This window comes from Typha angustifolia, chromosome 11 (genome assembly GCF_048772165.1).
Source record: "Typha angustifolia cultivar Huaian chromosome 11, ASM4877216v1, whole genome shotgun sequence".
Lineage (NCBI taxonomy): Eukaryota > Viridiplantae > Streptophyta > Magnoliopsida > Poales > Typhaceae > Typha > Typha angustifolia.
In genome coordinates, this window is record NC_133249.1 from 7,103,726 (window position 1) to 7,124,876 (window position 21,151).

Consider the following 21,151-nt stretch of genomic DNA (forward strand, 5'->3'; position numbering starts at 1 on the left):
TACCAACACTGGTCAGAGTGTGGATAGTTCACCTATATGGAGATCTCAAATCCCTTTAACTAGGAGGCACAAGATCGAGCTACTATCACCTCGCCCCCATTATGCTATCCTCCTTCAGGGTCGTACTAACTAGATATTAGTGCTACTGATGAGGACCGAGCCCTATAAGCCATGGATACTAGTCAATAGGCGCTTATCTCAGGGCGATCGTAGCGAACAAGGTGGTCAGAGCTAATTCGATGGTAATTGGAGGGCTAATAGTAGAAATTATGACATGGGTCAATCAGTCAATGAGGACGGGCCAACTAAGGCAAACCCCTTCGAGTGGGGCCTAACCTGGCCAGTGTGGCCATGATACTTTGGTTACCTCTATCAATCATGTGGCAATATGAATCCCACCAATACGAAGGCTAATCTCTTGAGTTGTGCCTTGTTTGCCAAGATAAGAAAGGTGATAGGACAAGTTGACAAGGTCATCAATGTTATGTCCCCTTCTTAAGTTCCAACAACTAATAGGGATGCCTCTTGTGATCAGTCTCACTGCCTTCTCAAGATCACTACTACCCCTAATGCTCAAAAGGTGGAGGTTCCTATCCAAAGAAAATCTACCAAGTTTTTCATTGTTAGAGAATTCAAAGTTGCCTACTCCGAGCTTGCTCCAAAGCTGCAACTGATGATGCTTGCTGAGGGAGAGGAAATAGTCAGCCATAGTATGGATCTCAATGAATCCATGGCTACTTCTAGATCACGGTCTAAGGCAATCAAAATAACCTTAGAATCCATAGTTGTGATGTCGTTGACCTCTTCAAATGGCATAGGTCAAGCATTCAAGTTGACACTAGTAATGGACAAACTAATCCTATTCTTGAAAAGGTGGAAGTTTATGAAACGTATGAACTTTCAGTTAGTCTTACAAGCATCAAATGAGATTTTGCAAAATAGAATGGAATAAACCGCATAGTAAAAAAGCCCAAGCTATGAAAAGAGGCAAATCGCCCTCCTCTGCCTTAAAGGGAAGTACTAATAATGATTAATTATAAATTTTATGTTTTGGAACTGTATAGAAGCTCTGAAAAGAGCTACTCGTGATAGATACTCTAATCTTATTAGGACTTATAGAGTTGATATTTTCTTCTTATTGGAAACTAGGGTAAAAGCCTCGGGAGCTAGTGCTATTGCCCATAGACTTAGTAGAAAATGGAATTTTTTTGCTGTCTTAAGTTAAGGATTGTCAAGTGGCACTATGATGTTGTGGAATGCAGTAGAGGTCATGGTTACCATACTCAAGGCTTCATCACAGGTAATCCATAGCATCATCACGACCAAATTCTCCAATAAATCCTAATTAACCCCAGGTGTTTATGCTAGCACTCCTTACATTATTAGGAAAGTTCTCTTGGATGATTTAAATACTTTTGGTAGTGTTAGTTAACCATGGCTTTACACGAGTGACTTTAATATTTGCTTAATACTAGTGACAAAAATGGAGGAAAATCTTTCACCCTTAATATGAAAAGTAAGGGCTTTGCTAATTGCATTGATTTTGCAAATCTAGCGAGCTTGATTTTTTAGGTTCTCCTTTTACCTTGTCTAATAATCACCTTAATGAGGGTACAATCTGATGCAAACTTAATCGTGTCCTTGTCAATCCTGATTACTTAAAAAAATTCCTTTTGCTATTGTGTTTCATCTTAGTCAATCACCTCTAACCATGCGCCTCTTCATATTAATGTTAACCCTTAGTCCAACTTTGTCAAAAGACCTTTTAGGTTTAAACATTTCTGATTTAATTATCCTAAAGTAGAAAATATTGTGAAATATGCCTTTAATTCATCTGCTACTTCTGTTGGCAATACTTCTTTATATTATAAACCCAATTATGTCAAGAAAAAATTTAGATTCTGGAACAAACATGATATGGGGAAACTTAAAAACTAGATTGATGCTCTGTATGACCAAATTGTTTATCTTAAAAATACTGATATGGTGGGTCATACTATTTTCCCTTCAAATTCTAATCCTACTTACCTCTACAACTACCATGCTACCCTCTTGAGGCAACTTGAAACTAAATAGCATACTAAGAGTAGGAACTTGTACATTAAAAAGAGTAACCAAAATTCTCATTATTTTCATCTCTTTACTGTCATCAAGAGATGACGCAATAGAATGCTTTCCTTACTTTGTGAGTTTGGTGAACGAATTTTTAATCTTGAAGTTAGCAAGCATGCTTTTATTAATTTTTATGCTAATTTTGAATCATTCTTGAGATAGAGTACGATTATCTTCTATTCCTTCCCATTGCCATGATGATTTGATTGTATCATTTTCGAATGATGAAATTAGAAATGCTTTGTGGAGTATGCATCTTGACAAATCTCTTGATAGGTATCATGTAGAATTTTATAGAAAGTATTAGACCATTATTGGTCAGATTCTTAGCAGGGCTTTGAGAGAATTAATTTCAACTCAATGGCATTTTGACGCTATTGTGGAACTAGACCTTCATTGCACTTATTCCTAAAAGGTCGAGTGCAACTAGAATAACTGAGTTTTGGCCCATTTCTCTATGCAATGTGATGTAATTGTGCATTCAATTGGAGCAAGATAAATTCTCTAATCTTATATTATAATTAAATTTAATATGGAAAAGGCTTATGATTGATTGAATTGGCATGCTATTTTACAAACTCTTAAGAAAATAAATTTTTTTGCTAAATGGATTGGATGGATTAAAGCTTGCATCATCATGGTAAGGTATTCCATCCTTATTAATGGTACTTATACTAAGTAGATGGCTGATCAATGTGATATAAAACAAGGTGATCCTTTATCTCCCTACCTACTTATTATTAGGTCACAAATTCTTTCTATTATGATGAGTGCATGTATGGATAAGGGTTCTCTTTCTAGTTTTCCTATTAGCCCTAATTGTAGTATTTGGCATCTCATATGTACTAATGATTTTCTGATTTAAAGCCTCTTCTACTAGCTGCAAGATTATTAAAATAATTTTTGATTGATATAGTAAAATAACCGATCAAAAGATTAACTTAGACAAATCTGTTTTCTATCTTCCTAGTTGGAGTGATCTTGGATTAGTAGGGACATTAAAAATTTCTTGCATGTTAATCATGGTAGCTTTCGTTTTTGATATTTGAGTGTTGAAATGTCTCCTTTAAAATTTGTCCTAATGGATTGCTAGAGTGTTATTGATAAAGTTAAAATCAAGCTTAATTCTTAGAGAAGAAAGACCATTTCTCAGGCTGATAGAATCACTCTAATTAATTTTACTATTAATGCTTTGCCTACTTTTATGCTTAGTAATTCTGTGATACCTCTTAATACTCTTGATATTATCACTAAGAGTGTTAAAACATAATAAAAAGAAGGGACCCCATTTAATTAATTGAAATACAATTACCTTGGGCATTAGCGTCAGAGACCTTAGGCGTGCTCATATTGCTTTTGTGGATCTTAAGGTTGCTAACCTTATGGGTGATAAGGATAGCTTATGGGCTCATGAAGTATAAGTATGGTAATTTGAATTGGGCAAAACATAATAAAAAAAAGGGCACCTCGCCTATGTATAAGTACTTGCTTCATGCTAGTAGAGAGCTTCATGATAGCTGTTGCTAGATTTTATTTGTATTTATATAATTGACAAATTATTTTAAAATATAATTTATATTTATGTAATGTCTCTAGATTTTATGTATAGGCATATGCACAAGATATGAGATATTTAATAAAAAATATTAAAGTGAAAGATTAATTTTGATGTTAATGTATTCAAAACAATTTTAGAATTGTTATTAAAGAACTTAAACGGTGTCATGATAGTTAAATAAGTATGAATTTTTTTCTAAAGACATAGGAACAACCACTTTACACTCAACTATTTAGTTTGTCATTTGAATAGGGCATTCAAACACACTCTAGAGCCATTCGAATGCACCCTGCAACCATTCACACAGCATTCACACATTTAGAGAGCTTATTTTGGTCGTTTGAACATACCCTACAATCGTTCACACATATAGATGTCCATATTTGGTCGTTCATAGTGCATTCACACATGCATAGAATATCTTTTGGTTGTTCGAGAAACTTGAAGGCCGTTCAAATGTGATTGTAGAATTTTGCAAATTTGAATCAATCAAAGGAGTCTTCCTTACTTTATGGGACAACGCATACATACTTCGACACAGTAAAGATGGGTCACTAAATTGCCAGGATATGATTATGAAATCTAATGCAAGAAGGGAACGAAAAATAGAGCGGCGAATGCACTATCGCGCCAACCCGATATCGCCAAGCTTGCAGCCTATTCTTCTCCTACCTTTCTCTTCCTTGACGAGCTGAGGTATGCGTGTACATCTGACCCATATATTTTGAGATTATTATAGGAGGTGATGGATGATCTGGAGCGCCATCCAGAGTTGGAGAATTGAGGCGATTTGCTACTAGACTGCGGATGCATTCGAGTGCCCGCAAATGATAGATTATGGCAGAAATTATTGGAGCACTTCCATCATACTCCAGAGGCTGGTTATGAGGGTGTTTTGAGAACTTATAGAAGGATATCTTAGAGTTGCACGTGGCCAAAATTGAGGCGGGATGTGAGGAGTTTTGTCCGTGCTTGCGAAGTCTGTCAAAAGGCTAAGGCAACCACATTGAAACCAGCTGGATTACTACAGCTTTTACCTGTACCGGATCGTATTTGGGAAGACATTTTTATGAACTTCATAGAGGGTCTTTCGCTGGTATGTGGTTATTCTGTTATCTTTCTGGTGGTTGATAGATTAAGTAAGTATGCGCACTTTTCGGCATTGTCACATCCGTTTTCAACCAAGTCGGAAGTTGAAATTTTTGTTAGAGATGTTGCTCGATTACATGGCATGTCACGCACAATTATCTCAAATAATGATCGTGTATTTATGAGTGACTTTTGGACTGAGTTTTTTAGATTTCAGGGGATTCGATTGAACTTCAGTTCAGCTTACCATCCACATACGGACGACCAAACCGAGGTGGTTAATTGAGGTATTGAGCAGTATTTGAGGTGCTTTGTTGGAGAGATGCTGAGACAATGGTTGGAGTTCTTACCATAGGCGGAGTAGTCTTATAACACCGCCTACCATAGTAGCATTGACATGACTCCATTTGAGGTGGTGTATGGACGCATGGCTCCGACATTACGCATTTATGATCCAGTAGTATCTGCAGACCAGATGGAGGTAGACTTAGTGTTGATGGATATAGATGCCACATTGAGGAGGTTGCATGCTCATCTTGGACTTGCTCAAAACTGCATAAAGCAAGTTTATGATTATAGCCATAGGGAGTAGGAGTTCGACATTGGCAGTTGGGTGTTTGTGAGGGTGCAACCGTACCGACAGGTGACCTTGCGTCCGATACGTAACCAAAAATTAGCACATCGCTACTTTGGTCCGTTTCGGGTGTTGGAGCATATTGGTCCGGTTGCATATCATTTGGAGCTGCAGGAGGGGTCAAGAGTGTATCCTGTCTTTCATGTTTCATTGTTGAGGGAGCGCATTGGAGATCATGAAATCATTGAATAAGTTCTACCGGAGCCATTGGAGGAGATAGAGATTATATAGCCAGTTTATGTACTTGCTAGACACCGATGACGACATGATATTAGATTGGAGATGGAGATTTTAGTTGAGTGGCTTGGCAAGCCATCCGATGAGGCGACATGAGACTTGGAAACTGATATCTTGGAGGGTTTCTCCGACTTTTCACCTTGAAGGCAAGGTGAGGGAAGCATGGTGGGTCGATACATTTAGTTATGATCTTTTCTTATTGCATTAGTTGTTTATTTTCATTAAAATAAATTCCTATAGGTCGCGTTCGAATGTAGGAGGGATCGTGTTCAAACGCCTTGTGAACGCTTGCATCAGGTTCACAAATACAGAGAACGCATATTGTGCGTTCGAACGCGGTCGGGCGAGTTCGAACACCTGCATCGTGTTTGCACATATAGAGATGGAGCTTTTGGGTGCGTTCAAACGCAATCGAGCGCGTTTGAACGTTATCGATGGGAATCCTCTAGAATTAGGGTTTCATATTGTTTTAGGACTTATTGACTAGCTTCTATAAATATATGGATGGCAGCCAACTTCATTATACTATTAGATTATTAATTTCTTGCCTCCTATCTCTCTCTAGACTCTCTCCCTCCTCCCTCTTCACCATCCTTCCACCTTTACAATTGTTAAGGTTTTTCCTAACTTCTAATCTCCCTCGAGTGTCAAGCCACCCCTATTCTTTGGGATCTCGACCACTTCGTTCCCTTTGTCTACTTACCTTAATCACATCCACAGTCCACCCTCATCTTCATACCTATCCATAACCCTAACATTCACTTCGCCGTCACCACCACTATCACCCACGTTCTTTTATGTTTTGGTCCTAGTTGTAGTTCGAATCTGAGAAGGGCGTAAATACAAAAGTTTTAGATCAGGAAGTTACGAATCTAATTCACTTAGTTTTATTATTTTCTAACTACTGGAGAATATTTGACGAATATTTTCTTATGATTGTGCAGATTGTTTCGTACAATAAATTTAGATCTTAAGGAATTGTTCCGTAGCCGATCTTTTGATACAAGAACCCATCAGATTGAGTTCCAATTGTCTAGGCACTCTCACTAACAAGGTTTGAAAAAATATCAGCTGATATTTACTACTTTCATTAATTTGATTTCTTCACACGATTTGATCATCTATAAATTATGTGAATTTAATTTATGATATATCTGAATTAAGTGTGATTTTGTCCATAAATTTGTTATCACAAAAATATTACTCTTGCAATCTCTCCCTTGACGATATCACGACAAAACACAATTCTTAAATAGTTCTTTTAGAGTTTACAAAATTTTCTAAGATCAAGACCCGCAAAAATGAGAGATATTAGAGAGACCTCATGAAACACATGTATAAAGAAGAAATGATTCAAAACAAAATTTTCATACATAATCCAAAAATCAATTTTGACAAGTCAATTTTAGCATAGTAACCTATATGGTTAGGTCAAATCCTGCCACATATATCATATTAGGTGTTTTAAAAAATAAGCAAGCCAGTTCCAAACTTTACAATTAAGATTTAAAAATATCATATTTACAACAAAAAGAATGTCACAGAGGAGTGTTGCATTTACAAGGAATGTTGTAATCACCTATTTAGAATATTCCTAACAAATTATCCCTAAATTTATAAAATACATTTTAAAAATAGAAATTATAATTTTGGAAAAGAAAATTGATAAAAAAAACACCTGTATTTTGTTTTTATTATTGTTTATACCCTACCTTATGAATATTATCATTCAATCATCCTATTTTGATTTTAATCCTCAAGACACTTCCAGTTTTTTTTGAAAATATGACAACAACTGACTGAATAAAAAATATTTTATTAATTCGAAAATACCTAAATTACCCTCCATTTCTCTCTCTCTCTCACTCTTTTAAGATACCTCACCTCACTATTTTTCTTAGACCCTTTCTCTTCCCTCCATCTCTCATCCCTCACTCTCCTCTCCTTCTCTCTCCGATCCCTCACCTTCATTGTTCTCTCTCTCCCTCCCATAGATGTCTCCTTCTCTCCTCTCTCTTTTTCTTCTTCTCGTTATCTTCTCTTCTTTTTACCCGTCTCCTTCCTCTTTATTTCTCCGTCGTAGGAGAGAATCTCCCTCTCAGTTTCAGTGGCGCCGCCGCCGAGGTCAACGTCAACACTAATCCTCTCTGCCATCTTTTTTTCTTCTCTTCTTCTCCTTCTCCTTCTCGTTTGCTCTGGGACAATTTTGAGAGAGAGAACCAGAGAGGAAGGAAAAATAACAAGGGCATTTTAGTTATTTTATATATATATAGGGTTAAGTTAATTAATGTATACGGTTACTTACAGTTAAAAATACTAATGGTAGGATGTTTTTGAGATTAAACCAAATATACAGGGTGGAATGATAAATATGCATAAGGTAGAATGTAATAGATAATAAAAACAAAAGGCAGCCCTGCTGCTGCATAAATTCGATAGATTACAGGGACCTATGTGCAAAAGGAGAATTGTTAGAACATATTCGAATAAATTGGATAACGAATACTTAGGGCTTCCGTCCATTGTTACCCTCTCCTTTTTCTCTTCCAAGGGTTTTTCTCTCTGTCCTCTCTCTGTCCTCTCTCATAACTCGATCTCTAGGGTTTCTCCAAGAGCTGGGCGGGTATCTCGCACTGTAGGAGAAGTCGATTAATGGAGTCGGCTTCGAGATCCAGCGAAGACGAGGACGAGTTCGGGAGGAGACAGAGCTCTTCGCACCAAGGTCCTCCTTTTCTTCGTAATTCTTGTAACCTAGCACTTCTTTTATTTTTGGTTCAATTTGATCTGCCTTTTTAGCGAAAATATCCGTTTCCTTCGTAAAAGGATAATTTGTTTTTTTTTCCGTAGGAGAGAAGTTTCTTTTCTTCCAGTTGATCGAAAATTTATCTTTTGGAGATTTCATTTATCTGAGTGTGAAGAAATTTAGTTGCATAGTACAAGAGTAGATGATAATATGACACTGATTTATTACTTCATGTGTATTTTTGGTGTAGATTTGATTGTGAAGGTGGATGGGAAGAACAGCGAGCAGAAGCCGGGCACTCCAACCACACCGAGGTCAAAGCACTCTGCAATGGAGCAGCGACGGAGGTGCAAAATCAATGATAGGCAAGTTGTCAAAACCATCTAGTGGTTTACTGCATAAATTGGCCTTGTAGATTTTTGAATATTTGTTTGACTCCTACTTTAATTCTTCAGTTTTCTCTTATTGCAATCATTGCGATATAAAATTATTGAATTTCTCAAACATCCACAACATCAACTATCTTTAGTTAGTAGATCTTTTAGATTGTTGATTTTCAGTTAGGTCACTCGAGCTCAACCAAAATATGCTTTTGATCCTTATCAATTGATGGAGTCCACTATTATGGTGAAACCTACCAGTGGAAGAAGCATGTCTGAATTTTCAGCTGAAATAAAAGCTTTCCAAGCAAAACATTTCAGTTTCAGCCACTCTGATCCATAAGACCATAACTATCTCTGAAACCAGCAAGTTGCTGTCGTTATGTAAACAGTGTATGCTAGTAGAATTTAAACCATTGTGGATCTGTTTTAGTTGAAACTAGCAGAAACAGGCCAAAATGAGCCCTACAACAACCTTTTTTTATTTAACTATGTTTCTGGTTTTGTGCTTGAGTTGGCATCACTTGAACCAATAGCAAATCTAAGACTACCTATTGCTTGCAACTTGCAAGCTATTAGATCTGGTATGATGGAATGAAAATGAAAAGTAAGAAGAATAAATGCACACAGATTACATGCTTGGTTTGCAATCTGAATTTTTTTAATACTTTTATTTCACTTCGCTCCTCTCTGCTCGACAATTTTCCCACTGAAAACCTTAGAGGCTAAGAATATGTTCCACTTGTCAACATGGATTTGTATCATTCAGTTGTGCAAATTCTTCTGACACCGTTCTCTACTTTTGATTACACAATTACGATGACAGGCAATATTTTGACTATTTATCGTCAGGTTATGAGAATATTTCTATCTTCTTTTTCCTGTTGTTTCAAATATTCTTCTATGTTTTGAAATTTTCTATTATATCTGTAAAACCGATGACTGATATGATTGAAAACAGCTAAAATCGATGAAATTTTGGAACAGTTTGTTTTCCCGTGAAAGTGAAACCAAAATTTCGAATCCTGGGAATAAGATGATCATGATAAGAAAAAGCAAGATGCATTCCTGTCTTTGGACAACACTAGAAATAAAGAAAATTAGAACCAGACAGTAGAGAAGATGAGAAGAAGAGAAGAGAAAGGGTAACCAAGCCTTCACTTTTTTTATTATCAAATCAGTCTTGAAAATTTCATATTTTCAACACATTATAGGCTAAACTAAACCTTAACTTGGTGGAATGAAACTTAGTTATCTAGATCCTAGACCATCTAAATTTGTTTTTTGAATTGTAGATATTCCTAAGTGAAAGGGTAGAAATGATATTATAGAAAACAACTACTAGGTTTAAAAGTTAAAAGTTAAAACTTCCCCAATGTGTTAGGTAAGTAGAATGACCTAAATGCCAATACCGCGTCTCCTGAAAATGTAACACTAAGACTCACATAGCAAAAATTATAGAACTAGAAAAGGTGCAAAAATATATGTATCTGTATTCGACTCACATGGTTCCTAAGTATTGTAGTTAATTGGTATAAATGTTTTAATTTTGTCTTAATCATACCTTTAATGTGAAGAGAAACACAAAATTCAAGTGTCATCTTCCACCTTTTTCTGTACTATTCTTTTCTGCATATCTAGAGGGCTCCAATGGAACTCCATCCATGAGATATTTGGACGACGAAAAAATCTATGATGAAAGTTAAACAAAATTCTGCATGCGAGTTTGAAGATACTTGTGAATGAAAATGTATGTCTCAATGTCAAGCAAAAGAGACATCTTGTAACAAAATTCAAGTGTCATCTTCCACCTTTTTCTATACTATTTTTTTCTGCATATCTAGAGGGCTCTAATGGAACTCCATCCATGAGATATTTGGACGACAAAAAAATCTATGATGAAAGTTAAACAAAATTCTGCATGCGAGTTTGAAGATACTTGTAAATGAAAATGTATGTCTCAATGTCAAGCAAAAGAGACATCTTGTAACCAAATAACTTTTGTTAAAGTTTGAATCTAAAAGAATAAAATTTGAAAAGGCCTAAAGCAAGTGTTATGAGCTAAAGTTTAACAAATAAATAGGCAAAACTGTGAAAAGGGACTTAGGGAAGTCTTGAAGAAGGATCACAGGAAAATATTAGAAAGCAGAGTGAGAGATTGAAATAAAGAAAATGGGTTGATGTTGAGAGAATCTTGTTTATTTTTATCATCTCATTGTTCATTTGCGTACTGTTTTTCCTTTGAAAATGGGTCAATGTTGAAAGAATTGGTCGTTCTCTTCTAGTAGAAGTTTTATATTTCTCTAGTAGAAGGATCTGTTGGGCTTTTTATAAGATGGAATCTTCATTAAAAATAGCAATCTGGACTAGATGCTTTTGTATCTTGTCCATGATTCCACATCTTCAGTCTATGTGCTAGTAAGCATTCATTTGGATTGAGCAAGGAGTTTACTATGTCTAATTTGTTTAACAAAGTTATCAGAATTTTACTGTACTATTAACTTTTTGATATCTGAAATATGATAAGTTGTTATTTGTTAAGATTTAATAGTTTTTGGAATTCCTTTCCTGGACTTCCAACATTGAAATTTGAGTCTCATTTTTCCTTTTCCTTTTTTATAAGATGCTTTATGATATAGTAGTAAGGGCTAGTAAATCCGTTGCAGATTTCAGATACTTAGAGACCTTATACCACATAGTGATCAGAAGAGAGATAAAGCTACATTTCTTCTGGAGGTACGCAATAGTTTCAGACGACTCTATGCTGGTTATATATTTCTTTTCCAGCAGCATAGTGAGTTTTGTTACTTTTTTATATCTCACCTTCTACAGGTTATTGAATATGTTAAGTTTCTTCAAGAGAAAGTGCAAAAGTTTGAATCATACCCGGAATGGAATCAAGAAAATGCAAAATTAACACCATGGGTAATGATATACCTTAGTTTTTTCTATGCGTTTTCATGATTTACAGTACAGATTGATGCATTTGTACTCTGTTGTTTTAGATCCAGGGTATTTTCTCTTTTTGTGATTATGTGAATTAAGATGTCTTGTGTACGTGCATGTGTGGCCGCTTTATAAATGTTTGTGGTTGATGCCATTTTTTAATATAGCCACCAACCTAAGGACCTTTTTCCTGTTCGGAGCCTAGTGTAGTGGATGCCTTTTTTCAACCAACCATTTTAGGGAGCAATTTTGATCATAATATGTATTTTGGAGTAAATTAGAATATTTTAGGCGATAAGTCATTGTTAGGCTTTCTGATATACTCCTATTACACTTAGTCAAAATCATTCTGCATTTCTAGGTGCACAGACAATATGATTGCAGGGTACTGTAATCCTCTTAACAAGCTGAAAATTGTTTTATAGAATCCACTATATTTCTTCCATCTGGTAAATGTTTTTCCTAGAGCGCATAAAATGCAATGATATGCGACTTCAGAAGCATGATTTAACAGATTGGTGCTTTGCTTAGGATATTGAATAATGAATATCTTCTCTTTCAGTCTTAAACTTTTATCCTTGTAACAGAGTAACAGTCGAGTACCCGCAGATGGTATATCTGACCTTGCGCATGCTAACAAAAATGGTCCTGCTCCTGGATTTACATTCTCTGGAAAGTTTGTGGACAATAGCATCCCTGTTGCCCCTACAATGCTATCAAATGCACATAATGTGGGGGAGTCAGACATGAGTACTGGCACGCCTTCAATGCCGGTTCCCTTGCAGCCGAACATGTATGCCACTGTTGGAGGTGGTGGTTTTATTCAGACTCAGCAACCATTAATTTCTGATTCAGATAACATGGCATCTCAGTCTCAGTCTCAGTGGCAAAGATCATCATGTCCAACTGATTGTACTGTCAGCAGTGATATGGGGATTGACCAAGAGGAGCTAGCAATTGATGAGGGAACTATTACCATGTCTAGTATCTACTCTCAAAAGTGAGTTTAGGTCAATTAACAATCATCTTACTACAATTTGGTGTTCAACTTCGCAAAGAAACTTAATTTTGTTTCGATGCTCACTTTTCTTTGCTATATCTATTCTAATTCAAGAATATATTGTGCAATCGGAAGTACGAGACCACTATGTTTAAAAAAAAGAAAAAAAATCCCATGAGTTTTCCCTCTTTTTTCTATTGTAGTGCAGTATCTGATATCTAATAGTTCCATGTGACATCTACAAATTATCCTGTTTACTCATTATTCATGATGGGTTGGGGGATGGAGTTGGGAGTTTGACGAGCAAAATTCCTTGTGTTGCTGTTTTCAGTTTTTTATTTTTGGTCTAAGCTAATTCATTTATATTGATATATTGTCACTATAAGTATATAAATAAACACAGATATTTAGCTAGTATCTTCTATAGTAATTGATGCCTTTATCCACTTAGAGGGTGTTTGACAACAACAAATTTACTAGAGTAATGTGACAAAACCCTAGAGTTTTAAATTCCAGAGTTCTGTTTTCCAAATAGCTTTTTCGATGCCTATAACAGAGCAACCATATTGTCCAGTTTTGGTCAAGTATCTGAAGATTTTAGAAAATTTTGTAGTAAAATATAATCCACTCAAATCTATGTAATTTGGATTACAGAATTTATCATCCTCCTACAACCAACCTCAACCCATCATAGAAAACCCTAAACTCTGGTGAGATCGTCTAGAAATGGGATGAGGACCACTGCTAGTAGGAGGAGGATGACGGCATTCACTGGAGGAAGAGAAGGATGAAGACGATATTCAATGGAGTATGAAAAAGACCATGATGTTCGCCAGAGTATGAGGATGGATTTCATCAAAAAAAGAAGAAAAGGATGGCAACATCCACCAGGTGGTTGCGGATATTGGCAAACTGTGGATTACTGTAGGAGTAGGAGGCCGAAGATTGAAAATTTGGGAATAAATGTGTATTTAATTGTTTGATATGCTTGGACTTCATAAATTTCATTCATTGCAGAAATAAATTTTCGAAGAGGAATTTATAGTTAGGAAGTTATAATAACTGCATGAAGTTTTCATAATCTATATGGTTTTTTGGGGTGGGGGAGGGGGGCGGGTGGTAAATATATAAAGCTTTATCAAGCTATAACTTTTGTAAAACTTGAGCTTGTCTAAGTTTGTTATCCCTCCTTAAGGACTTTCTATATAGCTGTTCTCTCTTGAGGTTGAAACGGAATCCAAATGTTTGACCTAGACTTGTGGTTGGCTTGTGTTGGGCAGCTTATTTGCAGCGCTAACTCATGCAATGGAGAGTTCAGGTATAGATTTGTCACAAGCCAATGTAACAGTGCAAGTCAATCTCGGCAAAAGAGCAACTAGAAGACCTACTTCTACTACAACTATGTCAAATGCTAAGGTATAATCTATGCCAGCAACTTCACAATCTAATAATTGTGTTTTTTTTTTCTCAATCTGTTTTAATTTGGAATCTGTTTTCAATATTGCTCTTATGCATTTAATTGATTTGCAGCTGTGTCCAACAGTAAAGTTCTATTTCTTTCATCCATTTCCTTTCATTTTAGTTTGGTTGGATGATAACAAATTAGCTTGTGGCTATGAAATTCTTGGTGTATTAATACCCAACTATCTTATATTATTGTGTGTGCAATTTGGCTGTCTACTTCATGTTCTTGGAATGACAAATCTCTTCATATAAAAATTAAAAGTCTTCTCCTTCCACACTCCTTGCATTCCGAGGGAATCTTGGTGAATTTTCCTGTATTGCAAGAGCTTAGCTTGCAATTTATAAGGTAAGAAGTTTGTGTAGATTAATCCATAGATATATCTTATTTTGGTTCTTCAAGATTAGTCTGTTTGCGCCTTCATTTAGCTCCAACCCTGCTTGAACCTTGTTCTGCGTAGGTGTTTTTGGGTTAGCCATTTAAGGTTCTAGATAGATTATCATAGATTATTTTCCTCATACCTAGTGTATTGAAAGGTGTTTTTGGTGGCCACAAAGGTTGATGCCTTGCTAACTCAGAAGACGCCGAAAGAAGGCAGTCACCCATCTTGGCGGGCCACCTTAGCGTTGAAAAGCGCTTGGCAGGTCAGGCGACCCGCCAAATCAGTGAAGCTGGTCAGCCCATCTTAGTGTTGAATAGGGTCGAGTAAGCTAAATTGGGTTTGAGAACTAATCCAAAAAAAAAAAACATCCAAATTGCATTGTCAGTCTCGAGCCTTAGAATTCATTCCTTCTCCTCTCTCCCTTGCTCATTTGTCCTCTCCTGAGCTTCTACGCTCTTAGATGACGCATGGTCAGCGGTAGTAAGCATTGCAAGGTAGTGGTGGTGAGTCCATGTTCCTCTCTAATGCAAGTTGTCTTTTCCTCCCAAGCAGCGTGACAAGAGGCAATATTGGCGGCTAGCAATGCCTGGCGATGGCTCAAACGGTGGCGTTGATCACCTACTAGTAATCTCTCTCTCTATCTCTCTCAAAATGAGAGCTCTATGGAGGGGGAAGAAAGGAATGTCTCAAAAAAAAAAAAAAAAAAAACAGGAGGTTTCTAGATTGCTATAGAACTTTAACAAGCCATGTGCTCACCCATGTCTTCTCTCTCCCTCTCACTAGTTGGCTTCAATGAAGCACGGGCATAGGACATGGACACGACATGATAGAGACACGATGATACGATAAATCCTGAAAAAATAGGATATGGACACGGCTAGGATACGACAATAAATAAACCAGTAAATAAATTATAAATATACATGTAAAATTTATATATTATCGACCTATAATTAAAATACAAAAAAATGCATACCCTGTTTATATGACAAACAATAGGTGCACAAAGCCACAAAAATATCATAACATGACAAAATATATAAGAGTTTATAATAACTAAAAAAATAAGTGAGTGACAATATTTTAGTTCTATAGTTCCGTCACAAATTACTGTAAAGAGTTCTATAGGTAACAATTTATCACAACAAAAAAAATATTCATCTTTCATTTTTCGATTGGTGTCTCCTCGTTCTCATTCCCTTTATTTGTAAATATAAGTCTCCAAATCTAGCTCATCAAGAGAGAGATTGACAACTTTTAATATTCCCAACACTATCAAAATTGTTAAAGTCATCTCTTCTTATGTCTCACATCTTGGTTTCCCTATCAAAATATTCTTTAGACTTTCTTGATAGAAGACGAAGATTACTATATACAAGTATTAAATCTTCAGCTTGTTGTAGAGTTATTTTATTTCTTTTCATTGAATGAATAAACGAGTACATGCACTAATTCCTCTCATACCACAAAGAAGAGCAAGGTTGCCTAATTAACCTAAGTGCTAAATTTTGAATTACAAATGCATAGGCGTCATGATTAGAACTCACAACATTTTTGGATCAAAAGAATTTCTTTCTTTAATAGACAAAAGAATTGGCAAATTCTTCAACACATGTAGAGAAATTAGTATAGTTCGCATATATAATTCTTTTTTCCTCCGCATTGGTAAAGAATCTCCTTAAGCATTTGTTCCTTATATGGGAGATTTTTAAGTCCATATGCAGTGCTAAACGATTTGAATCATCTCCAATCCATTTTAAGCTATAATACCTATTAAGATTATTGTTGGAATCCTCTCCTCTCCAATACCTTGCATACTTTCACAATGGAATATTATCATCCACATTGTTAGAACTTCTACTAGTTCCACTACATTTTAAACTTTGATTGTTCATTTTTTTTTCTAGTCATTGCAATCACTATAATATTAAAAATAAAATAATTAACAAAATAAGTGTCACTAACTAATGGTATTTACTACCTAAAAAAAAATTAACTGTATTTACTATTTAAACAAAATTAATGTCACCCAACTAGATCATGACTATTATTGTTTAAATAAAACTAACATAAAATTAAATAATAAGTGATTTAACTCACTCTCATAGTTACTATAAATACTATTTAAATAAAACTTCAAAATATTTAGATAAATCACTAACTCACAATGCTTAAATCACTAAATAAAAATTTAAATTTTAAGTTGGTGTCGCTACTCACTGTTGTAGTGTTGTATTAATAAAAAAAACCCTCACGTACTCACTAATTGAAATAAAAACCCACCTACCCATTCCTTCTCAACTCAGTCAGAGAGAGACCTCAATAGGAGTGAGGAGCATCGGCATCGGGAGAGGAAAAGTCCATTGTCGAGGGAGGAGGAGCTTATCAGGAGCATTGTCAAGGGAGGAGATCTGAGGTAGGTTGCAATTTGGGACTTTTTGCTTGGATTTTAGTTTAATAGGCTATTGTGTTTAGGGAAAGAAACAAACCCTAAGCCCAAACTCGTTACCTGTGACATGTTCACCCGGCATGTTCATGGCATGTCCAATATATATATATATATATATATATATATAATTATTAGATACTCGGCAGCATATTGGGGGAGGGGGGTGTTCATGTCTGACCACAACACCCATTTTGCTACGTCTGTGCTTTGGAGGCTGGCATGCACCCAGAGACCCACTATTATTGATTCATTTTAGATGCATTAATAAAATGCATTGTACACACACATACATATACACATTTGTAAATTGTTGTCATATTTTGTTATGGTTGTAAATTATACTATTAGAAAATTTAGAAAAATTTGTATATAACACTATATCTTTTAATGAAATTATGGTTTACACCTATATTTTCACTATTTACAAATCAAACCCTAAAATTTAGCAAATATGTGCAGAAAGCGCCTCGTCGTTAGATCTATTAGTTTAATTAAACTAAACATCTGGGTTAAGTTAACTATACTAAGAAGATTACAAACATATCCTCACCCAACCCAACTAAACCTAACTAACTAAACCCAAACCAACTAACCAACTAAACCCAACCCAAACTAATTAACCAACTAAACCTAACCCGACCCTCTAACCAACTAAACTCAACTCAACCTACTAACTAACTAAATGCAACTCGAGCCTTCTCCACCGTTTGATCTAAACCTAATCCTCTTTCCTTTTTTCTCCTCCCTCATCATCCCTACCTAATACTCCCTGTTCCCTCGTTCTCTTATCATTGCCACCTAACCCTCCTCCCTCATTATCTTCACCTATCTCGTTGGGATCCGACGTTCGTGATGTGATTGGTGGATAGTGACGTGGTAGTTAGGGTGTTGGACACCGGGGTCTGGTCTGAGCACAAGATCCCTCATCAAGCGCAAGATCTCCTCGGCTACGTTGCCAAGATCGCACTAGATTAGGGGCTTCGCCAACTACTTCCACGACAGCGTGGCGATTAGGGCCTTCTCTACGATTATAAGGGCCGCCTCCATACTCTCCAACAACGGCGCCGTGGATCACCATCTTTGGAGCCAACACGCTCGACCGTTGCGAACGAGGAAGAGCTCGTCGTCGACGCCCACCTCCTCCTTGCCGCCAGAGTAAGCTAAAAGGCTAGGATGGCAGGTTGGCGTGAGGACCTCGCCCGTGGTGGCCATGCTCTCATCCCACGGGCCCAACCTCAAGGTCAAGCCAAACATGATCGTCTCCAGGGTCAACAAGGGTATTTTAGGCATTTTAGGTATTTTAGAAATAAAATCTCTTAATTAACAAAATATTCTCAGTTAATTTAAATCTAAGTGTTTTTTACATATTCACTAAATCATAGGGCTTGATTTGTAAATAGTAAAAATATAGGGTGTTAATCACAATTTCATTAAAAGGCAGGGTGTTATATGCAAATTTCTCAAAAATTTATATATGCTATAATAGTATATATTATATAGGGGAGATTATAATTACCTTTTCTATTGTATTTAATTAATCTATAAGTCAATTTAAAGATACTCATTAGAGACAAAGTTGTAGATAATTGGATGAGTTTTTTAATGTATCTAAAATAATACTGATCGAATTTCAAATGACAACGTAGGTTAAAAACTTACATAAATTTAATATATTTATTATATCTTTGTTATTTAAAATTCGATCGGTATTATTTTAGATGTATTGAAAACTTATTCTATCTTATACAATTTTGTATCTAATGAGCATCTTTAAATTCGATCTTTATATTGATTAAATATAATTGAAAATGTAATGGTTTCAATTTGAATATAATCATAAGGGGGTAAAATGATATAAATAAAATTATAGGGGATGAACATAAATATAGATCTAACTACAGTAGGTAAAATATAGTTTCTCCTATTATATATTATGTAATATTATTTTTAATTTTTTGAATATTAAAAATGCTAGATCATCTTGATGTTCACTTTGGCACTAGACGGTGGGGGTGATGGCCCGTCACCTACGACCTTATTATATTGCTCTTAATTATACTTCAACCACTGACTTAGTGTTATCTTTGGGATTAAGAGTGTTTTTAATAACTCTGAATATTAACTTTAACTTTTAATCATGTATTATTTTCATATTTATCAAGTTATACTGTTATTCAGTATTATTGTCCGATTGCTGACCAAAACACATATGTCATCGTTTACGTTTTGGACTAAGGTCAATTTAGAATATGTATTCCTTTTTATTATTTTCAAAATGAGGTCTTTATTTTAGAAATAACTTTTTTTATTTTTACTTATATTCTGGAACAAAGGTATAATAATTATCTTTGATATGATATAAAGGGAATGAAAAGATAAAAAAATATTTTATTTTTTATAAAATTATCATAAATACCTTTTGGTTTGATATAAAGTTAGTTGATGGGATATATATAGAGAGTAAAAAACTAATTGATTTAGCATGTGGTAGAAGATGTAATTTTGATGAATAGTGTTTGTATTCTAGAATAAGGTTATTATGATTATTATTTGGGAATAAGAAGAAGTATTCTAGAATAAAAAAAAAACTATTCCTAAATTAAATGGGGGCATAGGATGTCTAAAAGGGTTATGTTATTTGATTTCTCACAGCATCATGTTAACTGCCTTAGTCATCAGCCTGGCAGTTTGGCTGCTCATTTTCAAAAATAGGTTTTTGTTTACTATTATTCAGATTGCTGATAAGTGGAAAGCTGCCACACTATTGTGCCATAGAGAGCTGGTTGAGCTGCCCATGAACTTCTCGAGCATGGCGGCTAAGTGAGCTTATATTTCCATTAATTTGCTTGTTGATGTTATGTTTATGGAATGTGTTTTCCCAAAGTATCGAAGTTTGGGTACTTTCTTGTCCTCTCCAGTGTTGTACATCTCCTTTTTCAGTGCGTCAGGTAATGGCTTTTATTTTTGTTTGCAGTGCTTGCAAGTTCATATGAAGCACTCTCTCCAACTACAGAAATAGCAATATTCTGAAAACATGAGATAATCTAGGATATGTTCCTTAGTCAATCTAATCTAGTTCAGCGGAAGATAAAAGTTGTAATGCCCTGAATCATTTAAATGTGAAAAATTACCGTATAAAGCTTCTTCCCTCGAAGCTGCACCTTTTGTTTGCCAAGTATCCGTGGTTCTTTATTTTCCTTTTCTTTGGTGTGTGCTTGTCAAACAATTTCCCCAATATGCTAATTGGTTTCATTAATGCTAACTTGGTTTAGATACTTTTTGGTTGTAGGATCGTGATGTGTCACCTGCAAACCAAACAATGGAGGATTCTGGAGCAGTTGGCGAGGAATCTGAACAAGCTTCAAAGAGACAAAAAGCAGATAACAGCTAACTCTATATGTGGCCAATCTTATTACCTCATAATCTGTGCCTCTGATTCTGCGCTGACTCTATCTGAGGACCTTTCTATATATCTCATTTTCATCCTCTGAAGCCTTGGCTGAATGTACATGCCCCGCCTACCCAGTTTCAGACATTTGCGAAGGCCTCGTGTATTCCTGTACTTGTATCTGTGTAGTTGCACATATCACAAATTGAAGTTTTTTTTCTTCTTTTTTTCCTCCCCTTCTCAGGCTTCCATTCCTGTAAGGAATCCTTTTCATTTTGATGCCACTCTGATCATTGTAAGGTGCTGTTTTGAATCTTCTTTTCTATGGTTTTACGGTTTATGCTTGAATTAGGGTAATTATTAGATTGCTGCTATTCATTAATCTGTTATAGTGCATTACTCTGGTTGGGGGTGAATGTAACCAAAGGCTTCTTATGAAATTGATTTATAGCATCTTTATCACCTGTGGTATAATTACAGTAGCAGGTCACTGTTTCAGTCACATTTTGAGAGTAGTGTTCATCCTATCGACTTTAAGGTGTGTACAAAAATCTGATCACCAGCTTTATCATTGATGTCTTCTCCCAATTATTCTAGTCAGCTAGACCAAACGACTCATTTTATTTGGACTGGTCGCTGTTAGAAGAGTTGACAAACTTTATGTCAAAACTAAAGAAGAATTTATAGTGCTTCTTTAGCCTTTGGATCAACGGAAAGATAAAGTACACTCTTTTCATCTTCGGATAGAGTTTTTATTTTTAAAAAAGAATG

General features: G+C 35.5%; 1 protein-coding gene across 1 annotated transcript; it reads left to right on the plus strand.

The window, feature by feature from the left end:
* The first annotated feature begins 8,133 nt into the window (after positions 1–8,133).
* LOC140771376 (transcription factor BIM2-like) lies at positions 8,134–20,703 on the plus strand. Its single transcript, XM_073112891.1, has 7 exons — positions 8,134–8,352; positions 8,624–8,738; positions 11,420–11,489; positions 11,586–11,678; positions 12,287–12,699; positions 13,980–14,115; positions 20,282–20,703. The coding sequence occupies exons 1-7, from the start codon at positions 8,283–8,285 to the stop codon at positions 20,381–20,383; spliced, it is 999 nt and encodes a 332-aa protein (XP_072968992.1). The 5' UTR covers positions 8,134–8,282; the 3' UTR covers positions 20,384–20,703.
* The last annotated feature ends 448 nt before the right edge of the window (positions 20,704–21,151 follow it).

Coding starts and splice junctions, on each gene's coding strand:
- LOC140771376 (XM_073112891.1), top strand. CDS start 8,283: ATGGAGTCGGCTTCGAGATCCAGCGAAGACGAGGACGAGTTCGGGAGG. Junction 8,353..8,623: donor ACAGAGCTCTTCGCACCAAG/GTCCTCCTTTTC, acceptor TTTTTGGTGTAG/ATTTGATTGTGAAGGTGGAT. Junction 11,490..11,585: donor AAGCTACATTTCTTCTGGAG/GTACGCAATAGT, acceptor CACCTTCTACAG/GTTATTGAATATGTTAAGTT.